The 12,078-nt window shown below is 45.8% G+C and overlaps 2 protein-coding genes across 2 annotated transcripts; one reads left to right on the top strand and one right to left on the bottom strand.

The window, feature by feature from the left end:
• Positions 1–71: 71 nt before the first annotated feature.
• alg12 (ALG12 alpha-1,6-mannosyltransferase) lies at positions 72–3,016 on the bottom strand. The gene is made up of 9 exons (XM_076151783.1): positions 2,833–3,016; positions 2,342–2,474; positions 2,050–2,223; positions 1,764–1,958; positions 1,515–1,620; positions 1,162–1,383; positions 843–1,012; positions 536–611; positions 72–432 (listed from the first exon to the last, which is right to left on the bottom strand). Exons 1-9 carry the CDS (start codon positions 2,989–2,991, stop codon positions 192–194), a joined length of 1,476 nt encoding a protein of 491 aa, XP_076007898.1. The 5' UTR covers positions 2,992–3,016; the 3' UTR covers positions 72–191.
• A 295-nt stretch (positions 3,017–3,311) lies between these two features.
• Positions 3,312–6,627, top strand: creld2 (CRELD disulfide isomerase 2). Its single transcript, XM_076151955.1, has 10 exons — positions 3,312–3,674; positions 3,782–3,864; positions 4,345–4,455; positions 4,676–4,767; positions 4,963–5,139; positions 5,244–5,342; positions 5,471–5,554; positions 5,750–5,851; positions 5,941–6,081; positions 6,202–6,627. Exons 1-10 carry the CDS (start codon positions 3,531–3,533, stop codon positions 6,258–6,260), a joined length of 1,092 nt encoding a protein of 363 aa, XP_076008070.1. The 5' UTR covers positions 3,312–3,530; the 3' UTR covers positions 6,261–6,627.
• Positions 6,628–12,078: the final 5,451 nt, after the last annotated feature.

The following is a 12,078-nucleotide window of genomic DNA, read 5'->3' as shown; positions in this document are numbered from 1 at the left end:
AAACCAGTAAAGGCAGGTGACTGAACTGTTTACACCGTGACGTGGTTTCATTTATCTGGGGTAGCAACACGTCCAGAATCCATTGTTGCAGTCATACATGTCCATAACTCCCACATATTTTACACAGCACCGTCACCGTTGGTCTTATTTTTGGTCACTACAAGAACAAGACTCTTACACTCGTGTTAAATTCACTCAGGTTGTCGCCTGTCAGTCGTTCTCTTCATGAGCACAGTTTTTCTCTCCATTTGCACCCTGATGGGAGGGAAGTGAAACATGTTGAAGGCGATGTTGCTGTAACCTTCTATGAAGGCCAGCGGCTGGTGAGTGTCTCTGAGTAGCTGTATTTTAGTCCCATTAGCTTCCATTAGGAGATGCGAGTACATTTTCATCTCGGGACTTGTCGGGCTCAGGTGTTCTTGTTTGTCGTATCTGTAGAAACACAAGTGAAACTATTTTTAAAACCTTTCAAGTAGATGTGTGCAGGTGGGAAAAACAAAACATACATCAGTCCAAAAGAGAAATATCCACCAACCTCCAGTTTTTGTTCTGCTCCAAAAAGCGCGACACTCCAGTCTCTGCAGAGTAGGTGTCAATATGAACAAAGACATCTGAGGAGACAAAGCCAATGTGGAAAGATGTTGTGAGTAGAAACACCAAAACATTGTAAAGCCAGTGACCAAGGGTTTATCCGTCTCCTGTATTTCAACATCAACACAAGTAAATGAGTCCCACTGGTTTATCTACAACCTTCACCTTGATCAACCTCAGATAGGACATCTTCAAACGTTATGACCTCAGTGACCGCTTAACATGAGGAGGGAGGCGTACGTGATACCGACCTGCTGTGTCTGGTAGAAGCCTGTGTAGTTCCATCATCCCTCGGCCTCCTGGGTAGTTGTGGTGCGACACGTAGAGACAAACTCCAGAATATGCTGCATTGGTCAACAGCTGGCCAAGCACCACCAAAGAGCCCAATTTATACATCCAGGATTTCTGGTAATTGCTTAAACTAAAGCAGAAAGAAAGAAAGAAAGAAAGTCAGGAACTATTTATGGCTCACTGTTACAAATATACTTGTGTTTTCTGAGAAAAATCATTTTAAGCAGGTAAAGGGGTGAAAGTGGCAGCACATATTTGTTGAGTTTCGTTTCATCTTACATGAAAGAACAGCCACGTGCAGCCACCAAACTGAGCACAGGGAAAGTGTATAAGATGAAGCGCAGCTCCTTATGGGGCAGCAGCGAGTAGACGAGGATGAAGCCCACTGTTGGCAGCAGCAGCAGCCTCATCCGCCTGTCCAGGAGGCCGACGGGGACGAAGAGCAGCGTGCAGCCCAGGGCACGGGGCACCGCCGAGTAAAAATACCAAAGAAAGGGGGCGGTTTAAAGGAAAGAGAGTCAAGGAGAACTGGAGGGGACAGACATGAAGTGGAAGAGCTGTGTAGACAACACTGTAGATGCACAACAATAATGCAGAGAGCTATACAACGTGGGAGTGAAAAATAGAAGGATATTCCCCAGTCGGAACTTTTATTGAGAATGGTGTTGTACCACAAAACCTGACCTTCAGGCCAAAGAACTCTCCTCCAAAAGAAGGTGTCAACAGCCACAGTCAGGCCTGCAAAGACAAACAAATCAAATCCTAGCTGCTTTTTTGTTTACCTAACCTGCTTAAATATGGAGCATATCAATCTGAGGAAATGTCAAACTGTGAGAATCATCATTGCACTTTTTATTGCACTGAAAAGACTCAGGACTCACTCAGTGACAGAATGCCAGCAGGTACTGCATAGTAAAGCAGAGTCAGCAGCCCCAGCTTCCTACTCAGCAGAGACATCAGCAGCATGAGGCCCATGAGGATGCAGAGTTCAGAGCGGAACACGATGATGACCAAAGCAGAGAGGCTGATGAAGCGTCCGTATTTCTGAGTCATCCACGATGTGAATGCAACGAGGACTGGGGGAGAGAGACGTTTTCTCCATTCATGTCCCACGTGGGTAAAGTATTTGAGAAGGCGTAAGGACGGGTTATTACCTGTATGTCTTACCTATTGGCAGTGCAAAGACATTAGGGAGCGTCCTGGTGCTGTAGAACATGAGATGAAACTGTGACGCACACATGAAGCAGAAGAGCCCTGCGACCGTGGAGCCAAACTGCCTCCTCGCCTCCTTCTGCATGTGCCACAGTGAGCCGATCACACACACACCCATGCACGCTCGCACTGCACGGGAACAGATGAACAGATGAAAAACAGATGAAAAAATGTCTGTTTGAATCGTCTGCATGACTTCCTCGTTTGCTACTGTCCCCATCCACTGTGTTTATTTTGCCTGAGTTACCTATGAGCTGTGTGTAGAATTTAGGTGCATCCAACAGGGAAGTGAGAAACACAACCGGGGAGCAGACAGTGGAGAGGAAAAGAGGTCCAAGGAAAGTCCTCGGAACCACACCGGGGAACTCGTGGTGGTCATACTGGAAAACAGGAAACACACGCCCATTAATTCATTTGTCATTGAGTGGGAACATTATTTAGCATGCAAGTATGAAATACTGACTTGTAACAGCGCCATCTACAGTCAATAACGCATAAATGATGCTCCTCATGACCAATACACTGAATTTGATGTGTAATTTCAGTAGAATAGCCCTTCAACAACACTAATGCTGCCAGACCTAATACTGAAAATGCATTAAACTTCTTTTGGTACTTATACTTTTGAAAATACAATATCTATATGAAGTAATATGTCATGTGTATATTCTTCTCTTAGTACTCATCCTCTTTAGCTTTTTAGCAAACACAATGGCTGCATATACAGGGCCTGCTTACCTTGTCAAAGTCAAGTCTGTGATACAAAATGTCGTGCGCCGCTTGAACGTTAAAGCTCTCTTCGACTTTGGTAAACGGGCAAATAAATAAATGCAAGAGAGCCGTAGCAGATAGCAAAAATAACAGTGGCAGACCCCAAACATTCCTTTTTTCAGCCATGACAGATGACAGATTTGTTCACCGCTTCCGGGTGAGGCAGGAAGTGAACCACACGACATTTTCATTCTACTAAAATTACACGTATTATTTAGTAGTATTATTTAAACAGTGCTGTGACGTTCAACCAACGACTAGCCTAAATAAGAACTTATTCAAATTTAAATTGATATTTTAATAATAACGACACACCTCCAGGATTTTCCACGTGTGTCAAGAGATCGCCTTTGTCCCGCGCGTGGCGGCTTTTGATTGGCTGTATGCATGACCGACAGTTATCGTCAGCCAATCCCCACAAGCCACAATTCGTCCAAGAGGCTGACGCGGAAAAGCAAAAGCCGCATCGCCTTTTCTTACAACCGGCATGTAAATAAGACATTGACACGCTTTGAATAAATAACGCTTATCTAGAATTTAATGTTAACACCCTCTCGCTTTGATGTGGTCGAGCCGTGCAGCACTCTAACTTTAGCACAAAGCTTGCAAGCGAGTGGCTAAAGCCTGAGTTTTTGTTATGAAATTGTCTGAATTGTTCGGGTAAAATGCTGTCCACCGGGCCAGAGCTGCGACTATTCCGCGTATTGTCTTGGATAATCGCTGTTTTACTTCTCCAATGTGTCGGCGGGAAGAAGGATGTAAAAAGCGCCTGTTCTACATGTCAACAAATCACTGATAGCTTCCAGAAGGTCAGTGAACATCCTTTTTGTCCTTATGTTGATGCAGATGTGTTTCCTTGTGTAAATTATCTGTAATGTATTGCTTTTTTCACGTGTGAATGTGATTGTAATTGCAGGGCTTTGACAGGACAGTAAAGCAGAATTTCGGTGGCGGTAACACAGCTTGGGAGGAGAGGAAACTGTCCAAATATGAGACGAGGTGATGCAGTGCAACATGTCATGTTAACTTCAGGTCACCCGGACCCAACAAACGTGCTGCGTTTGCGGTCACCTGAGTTGTGTTTACTGAACACTAGAGCTGTAGGAAAAAGGTTTATTACGTCATTGTTGTAACACTCTTCACACTCGAACGACAATGATATTGTTAGATCATATTTCTTCATATAAACACATAAAAACAACAACAATATTAGATTAGATTAGATTCAACTTTATTGTCATTGAGCAAAGTACAGGTACAAGCCAATGAAATGCAGTTGGCATCCAACCAGAAGTGCAAAAATGTACTATAACATATACAGAATAAACTATATATACAGGTATATATAGTGCAAAGTGTCAAATATTCCGGAAATGGAAATACTTGGCAAGGATCCCTTGAAATGTGACCATTAAACACTTGAGGCATTTAAAATTTCGATGTTTGATGGTGATTTCATCCTCCATTGCTCTTTTCCAGTGAGATTCGTCTGGTGGAGATTGTCGAGGGGCTCTGTGAAAGCAGCAGCTTTGACTGCAATCACATGGTAGAGGAGCATGAAGAACTCTTTGAAACTTGGTGGTTCAAAAGGTGGGTGGAGGTCATGCATGAGCTGTCAGAGCCGCCGAACACTGGGGCAAGTCTGCTTGGAATTTAAAAAAATGCAATTTAATGATTGAACATATAAAGGAAAAACAAACTACTAGCCTGTTGAGGCAAATTGGTATAATTATCATCCACAGTCACGTTGTTATTATTATTATTATGATGCTCAGTTTTCTCTCCCCTCACGTGTTCCACTGCTTTGAAGGAAAACGAAAAATCCTGATTTGCATAAATGGTTCTGCATTGAGACCATCAAAGTTTGCTGTCCCAAGGGAACGTTTGGACCTGACTGCAACGGTAAGGGAAAAACTTCAAACCATGCCACATGAACAAAGTTATGCATTAGTGACAGACTTGAGGACAAAGTGATTCCACATTAAGATACAGTTGCATTATGACTTCACTTTATAATGAAAAGTTGTCTCAAGATCTTGTGGTGGAAGGACTGGTTGGTGAGATGTTTTTGTGTTGGTGCTCTCTGTTCTGTCAAAGCCTGCGTGGGAGGCTCCGAGAGACCATGTCACGGAAACGGAGTATGTGATGGCGACGGGACCCGCGGAGGTGACGGGAAGTGCAGCTGCGACCACGCCTATAAAGGGGAGTTCTGCCTCGACTGTATCGATGGCTTCTTCAACGAAGTGAGGAACGACACCTTCTCTCTCTGCACAGGTACGCTGCACTCCTGAGAACATTCACCTGTCTCCCTGTAAATACCAGCACAGTGGCCACTTTCAGATAGACCTCTGGCTTTCTGTTGACGTTGTGTCCTGCAGGATGTCACTCTTCCTGTAAAACCTGCTCTGGAGCAACCAATCAGGACTGTGACGAGTGCAAGGAAGGCTGGGAGGAGGATGACCAAGAGGCTTGTGTCGGTAAGAGATCTTCCTCTCAGCTCATGTTTAGAGGAAACTTGAATAGCTGGTCCTATACAGGCCTGCATGAGTGATCATGATCATCATGATGGTTCATCGACCTCACTGCTGTACATTTAATGTTACAGACGTGAACGAGTGTGCTAAAGACACGGCTCCCTGTGGGGAAGATCAGTACTGCCTCAACACGGAGGGCTCATACTCCTGCAAAGGTAAGATGGGAGGTGTCATACGTGTGGCAACGCTGTGGCAGTGAGAGTGAGAGTAATGGCTAACAAGGTGTGTGTGTGTGTGTGTGTGTGTGTGTGTGTGTGTGTGTGTGTGTGTGTGTGTGTGTGTGTGTGTGTGTGTGTGTGTGTGTGTGTGTGTGTGTGTGTCTTTTTCCCCTTTCTGTATGTCTGTGCCAGGGTGTGACAAAGTGTGCTCAGGCTGCACTGGGGCCGGTCCTGATGAGTGCCAGGCCTGTGCCAGTGGGTACCACGACAAGGACGGGACGGGCTCCTGCACAGGTACGACGCTGGGCATGTTTACACTCTGACTGGTCTGGAGCAAACTTGTATTTCAGCTGTTGGTTTATGAGCGTTTTGTTGCGTCTCAGATAACGATGAGTGCACGCAGACGGAAGCAGTCTGCACAAAGGAGCACCAGGAGTGTGTCAACACTAAAGGCAGCTTCCTGTGCGTCTGCTCAGGCGGCTATGAAGAGCAAGATGACGAGTGTGTGGAAACGCCACCACCAGGTCAGAATCACTTCTAGTTTCAAGACTGATGTGAAACAATTATTCTACAGCAGACTTTCAGCGAGCTTACTTTTTAGCTTCCTTTTTACCCACATTTATTCATCTTTCTGTCATCACCAGAAAAAGAGGAGGAGCCCGAAGAATCTGAGACGGACACAAGTCCACACGAGGACCTTTGATGTCAGAAGCAAGACCAATAGGAGCAAATCGGGAAGCACTCCAGGAGTTTCTGCTGGCTGATTTCTGTTTCGACGTCTATCCCACATCGTGTGTGTGTGTGTGAAAACACGCATTTTAAAATGTTGACTACATGCACTTAGTGGTCCAGCTGCAACCAGCAGGGGCTGCAAAGACCTTTTCTACCACAGGATTACGGATAAAAGGACAACACAGAGACATGTTCATGCTCTAAGTATGTTGGTGAATGTTGCTTTTCTCTGCTCAAACTGCCACTTGTCGTCTTGTTTTCATTTTGTTGTATGATTTTAAAAATGTGTTATGAATCATTCAATAAAGGACATCATGTTCAAATGAATAAGATAATAACATGCAGTGTAGAGTAATGAACTCAAGTTTTAACTAAGTATTTTGCAGTGACAACAGATGGCCACATGGTGTCGCTGTAACCATGTAAATGTGGAAACTCAACTAGTCATCCTGTTAAATGAGAGTTGAAGTTCACACAGCTGCAGCTCAGGCAGGTTGGGACTTGCCTCTCACTGAAGTTGTAGCTTTTGTCTGGGGGATTTTTAGAGACAATGCAATTTCTGGGAGTGAAGGTATAGACGGTGTGTCAGGTTCTTACATATCCCCTCCATCCCAGAACATACACCATGACAATCTTATATTTATGTCCAGGTTTAAGTGGGGCTCAACATGGAGGGAATCTGTAACAGGTGTCGGTGATGCAACTAACATTACGTGTATCGTTCGCAATGTTATGGCGCTGTTTGGAAAAGCCGCGGTTCTCTGCTCGGCGCCAAATCAAAGCATACCTCTCTAACCCGAGCCTCACCTCCGAAATGAGGCCTCCCGGCTTCCTCTGGGGTGATGTCAGCTGTTTTGACTCGACAGGCCCTGCCAGGACTGAGGAACGAGCCAGTCGAGACCTGTCTGAGCTGGTAGTCAGGGGCGGGGGGGGGGCAGCTGCGGTGCAATCAGATCACAGTCTCCCCTCCCAACCCCCCACGACACACACGCAAACACACACCACACCACACTGGCAACCTACTTTTCACCCCTGGATGCTGTTTAGAAACTGAAGATGAGAAGCATTTGAATCTCAAATGCACTTTGCATCTCAAATACTTAATGTCTGCACGTACAGTGATTAGATTCTTTGCCGGGGCGAAGCTGGAATTGAATCTATTCTTAGTCTAATAGGTCAGTGTCTATGCTCCAGATGAGGGCCTAAACAGTGGACAAAGTACTTCTGAGTCAGTGCACCCACAACTCGTGCCCCACCCATCTATCTGAATTTAGCACGTGTAGGCTTTCATAGCTGGTGACCGATGTGAGAAATATTTGATATGATGCTTCATTGCTGGAAAAACAATATCGGTGTTCCACTTTCCACCTCTGTGATACAACAGCTGAGCCAGGAACGTCTGCGATCATGTCCCTGCAAGCTGATGTCGAGTGTCTGGGTATCGTGAGTAATCGCAGGCTCACTTAGGCTTCTCTCTCACACACACCAGAAGTCAGAGCACGAGACATTTAGTGACTGAAGTCGCACCGGATTGATGCGACGGGCCTGAAATTTCCACCGCGGTGATTTGGCGGCGCAAGAAAGAAAGCGTTCCATTGCACCTACCTGAGACATTCTCAGTCAGTCTCTCCGTTTGCTCAGTTGCGATATTGGAAGTTGTGTATGTAGACTCATCTGCTCTCTATGATAATCAAAACCTGCAAGGGAAATGAATCAGAGCTTTATCAAGAAAGTCTAACATGGCAATACCAACATAATGCCATGTCTGGGGGCCCCCATGGTATCTTTATGGTATTGCATGATTGTTTGAGCTTCACAATAACCTGTTTAAGGCTCTCTGAAATGCCGTGACTTGAACCTGTGACCTCTCTAGGTCTTAGAGTGTGTGCTTGTCTGCTGTTGAAATTAGAAACACTCCCCTCCCTTCTCCTAAAGCCGATCGTTTGAAAGTCAAGGCAGGATTCCGCAAACTTCTCATCAGAAAGCGAACTTGTTGGTATGTCTGAACGCACACACGCACACAGCATTGTCTGCAGCATGTGCCTGTGCAGGCATGCTCTGTGGTTGGAGGGGGCTCGGCGCTCTTTTCTCTCTACTTTGTGGTGGTTTTCTCTTGCCAGTAAAGCCCATCTGTGGAGCACATGGTCCAGCTGTGGCCGGGGTGACTATGAGGACACTGAGAGGGTTACCCAGTGCACCAGGGAACCCATGAGCAGGGCTGACAGAGCGCTGTTAGAGCTGTAATCCCCTTCCATTCACAAACACTTCTCACCTGAAAATTACTGTGATTATAGGAGTTCTGCTTGTTGTGGGTTCTCACACAAACAGTCTGGATTCGACGCTCAATTTGCAATTTCGTCTCAACTCAAAGACCTCAAATACTACTACTATGACTGCCTTTTATGTCACAAACAGGGTATAGCCAGCACATTTTAGTACACATGCATGAACATCCAACTTCAGGCTAGCTCCTTCATCCGACTCTCCTCCTCGTCCTCATCCGTCAGTGGTTAAAGGCTCAGGCTACTCTTTCCCAAAGCTATCCTTACACAACAATCATCTTTGTTCCATTGTAAGTCAGTGGGACAGAGATAATCATAGTGCTGAGGTACACTGAGGGAAACTGAGCTCCAAATGAGAAACCAGATGTGCCACCATGTGCTTTTGCTCGGCTGTCAATGGCCCACACCGCCTCTGATGTCAGGCACTCCTTAAACTTGTTGCCCTCTCTGATGCGGTCACATCCTTCTTCCCTTTAACCGGCCGGACCCAACCGCCGACCATAAATCCAGACGGATTGGAAACTCAGAAGCGGAACAGATCCACGTACTGGAACTCATGCATAGAGCGCCTCAAGGTGCTCTGCATTGTTTCTCAAGGCCCAGAGAAGGAGACGGTTGCAGAGGGTTTTTGGTGACCCAGAGCTGCTGTCTTAAGGTTCTTCATGTAATAGAGACTTTTGCGGGTGGTTAAAGCTTTTTAGGTTGAGCACTGAGCAGCAGCTGGGGCCTGTGTGTGAAGCTGGAGCTGAGGTTAGGAACGGAAATTAGAAATTTGTCTTGTAAGAGATATAACACACTGACTTGCAGTGTGTGTGAGCTCTGAAGCTGACATAAACCAAAGTGCTGGACTGCAACATACACGCACACACACTCCTTTTTAATGGTTTATTTGATCTAGTTTGTGTCAGAGGGAACAAACAAGAAACATGTGCGTGTTCATATCTGACTGAAGGCGTTTTTCACAATTTCAACAACACAAGATGACATTGTTATTGTCAGAGATATTGTCGTGTAATTTGAGAGATTTTGACATTGTGTAATCTGACCCCGGCCTCGCCTTGCTCACCCCTTCATCCACTCGTCCCTCCCTCCATTCCACCTCATGCACGTTGCTGGTGGTCGATATTGTCCACTTTTGTTGTGACACGTTTGTAGAAAACAGCAAAAGTTATATTGTTGAACAGAAAGAACATGAAAGCGTGTTTCTGTACATTGAAATCGAGCTCCACCGCGAACCGATCCGGTCCTCGCAGCCAATTACAGAGCCATGTTTCAGATTAATGAACATGTCTGCCTGTATGATATTCAATTGAGCTGCGACGTGAGCAAAACGGGGGGAAACATAATGTGAATTTGAATTATTTACGTCATGGAGCCGCAATGCTGCTGGCGCCTTAACGGCCAAGGTGAGTCTGAAGCCCGAAGCGGCGGAGAAATAATGCATTAGTTACACGCATTCGATAGCGCCAGTGTTTTCCTTTAATGTGTAAATATGATATTCTACCTGGGACCATTGGGCTCAATAAGAATGTATAACCAATACAAACACTTTCAATTATTCATTATGTTATGTGGTCGCTTTGTACTGTTGCGGTGGGAATGAAAAAGCTCAGTACTTCTTTGGAATAAGCTAGGGAATGAAACCGTACGCATCTCTCAAATGTGCTTATTAAAGTTCCATATGAGATAATATGACATTTCTGTTATGGCAAAAGATACAGCAGCTGAAGACGTTTTCTGGCTTATGTTACTTGAGGCAGCCGGGAGTCGACCTGAGTCACTGGCGTTTTTCTATTGGGGGGGGTGGGAGGCAGTAGTAGGGCTGGGGAGTGGCGTTGCGTTCACTGGCACGCTCTCCATTGTGCGGCAGACGGGCTGGATGGATGGATGATACCGATCAGTGTTTGATGTTGAAGCCAGCACCCATGTGTGAGTGTGTGTCTGCACATGCCGACATTTGTGTGTGTGTGTGTGTGTGCGCATTTATCAAGCCTCTGATCTGTTGCACCCATCAGGAATGAGAGGAGACACAGAGGGACGACTTTGATCTCCCTGTGATCCTCCTTCCTAAAATCTTTTTTGTTTTGCTGGTACAAATGACAGGTGGAGAAGGGAGGGGGTATGTATGTGTGTGTGTGTGTGTGTGTGTGTGTGTGTGTGTGTGTGTGTGTGTGTGTGTGTATGGAAGACTCGACTCAAACGATTGCACATTATTGTTTTTCCACACGCATTTTAAAGGGCAAATTTACATTTTCAACACTCCACCTGTCATTCTAGTCCACACTGGATAAGCAGATCAGCCGCACTTTGCCACCTCCCAGATGATAGATTGTGACATGTTGCTGCTACATTCCACATAAAGTCAAATATTTTGATCCTGGGTGAAAAAATGTAGACTTTTCTCCATCATAACGACCAAAATGAAACTCCAAAACAAACCAGAGGCCCCTGCACAATTCACTCCATTACATTCAGGAAATCAAAGTTGGAAGGTTGAAGATCTGCGAGTGGTCCCGGTCTCAGTAATTGTATGACCTACTTTGAGCAGGCAGTGATTTTTTCCATTTATTGTTAACCTGTTTTAACACCTGCAGTAACATAATACACTCGCCGGCTCTCCACATCAAAGGCACGTTTCTCTCACGCTGCTGGATACGACTTCAAAGAACAAAGTCCCCCCCGCCCCCTGAAACCGGTTGTAAAACGCAGGAAAACAGGAGGTCCGTGCTCACTTCGTGTTGAAGCTGTCTTGTCGCCATGGCGCTCTGGCAGTGTTGACTGTGGATGGTGTAAACAGCAAGTGGAGGGGTTATTAGAACGAGGGGATGGAGGCCCCCGGAAAGGTGGGCAGTACTGGACATGTCTGATATCTGCTTCTTACAGGGCAGTTCAGTGGACATGTTTCATTTAAGCATAATAAAAAAGGACACCAGTCTGTTATGAAAGCTCAAACAGGCTGCTTTAATTCCATTCCCCCTGTCTTGTTATGGAGTAGATATGAAACAGGCCTTCACTTGTGTGTCACTCTTTATGGATCTCATTTCCTGGCCCTTATCACTTCATATGCCTTTGTTTTTTTTGGCTCGAGAAACCTGCAGAGAGGGCGGTGCAGGGGGATCATAGGAAGGCTCAGCGGAGGAGATCACACTGCTTAGATGACCCCCAGCCCCCTCTATGTGAGGTTATGTAACAGGGCGAAGCTGCTTTCAGTCGGGCTGATTCACGTCCAGATCAATACACCTCAAGTCTCCCCTGGTGATAATCTCTATCCACCAACCCTCTTCTGTTAATTTTGAAAGGGCACACGCTTTGATTTTGGCACTCAAAGTGTGTGTTTGGTTCCATTTGAGGGGGAAAAAGTGAGATGATAGCAAAGAGTAGAGGGCAGAGTTTCCAGAGGACCATATTGTGTTGAAGGGTTGTGCTGATGAATCTGCAGAGAGAGAGAAGGGTGGGGTGAGGGGGGCAGCAGTGCTGGGTCAGCTAAGCCTTGCCTGTCACTTCTGT

This window comes from Genypterus blacodes, unplaced genomic scaffold (genome assembly GCF_046128005.1).
Source record: "Genypterus blacodes isolate CSIRO-AG114 ecotype Tasmania unplaced genomic scaffold, CSIRO-AGI_Gbla_v1 ptg000007l_1, whole genome shotgun sequence".
In the NCBI taxonomy this organism is placed as follows: domain Eukaryota; kingdom Metazoa; phylum Chordata; class Actinopteri; order Ophidiiformes; family Ophidiidae; genus Genypterus; species Genypterus blacodes.
The sequence above is the reverse complement of the archived record's forward strand: the minus strand, read 5'-3'. Positions and strand labels throughout refer to the sequence as shown.

Bases quoted from the DNA above. Each gene is read 5' to 3' on its own strand.
- creld2 (XM_076151955.1), top strand. From the start codon at position 3,531: ATGCTGTCCACCGGGCCAGAGCTGCGACTATTCCGCGTATTGTCTTGG. The intron at 5,555-5,749 runs GTAAGATGGGAG...TGTCTGTGCCAG, and splicing joins GGGCTCATACTCCTGCAAAG to GGTGTGACAAAGTGTGCTCA. The intron at 5,852-5,940 runs GTACGACGCTGG...GTTGCGTCTCAG, and splicing joins CGGGACGGGCTCCTGCACAG to ATAACGATGAGTGCACGCAG.
- alg12 (XM_076151783.1), bottom strand. From the start codon at position 2,991: ATGGCTGAAAAAAGGAATGTTTGGGGTCTGCCACTGTTATTTTTGCTA. The intron at 1,959-2,049 runs GTAAGACATACA...TCTCTCCCCCAG, and splicing joins TGTCTTTGCACTGCCAATAG to TCCTCGTTGCATTCACATCG. The intron at 1,621-1,763 runs GTGAGTCCTGAG...TTGTCTTTGCAG, and splicing joins TGCTGGCATTCTGTCACTGA to GCCTGACTGTGGCTGTTGAC.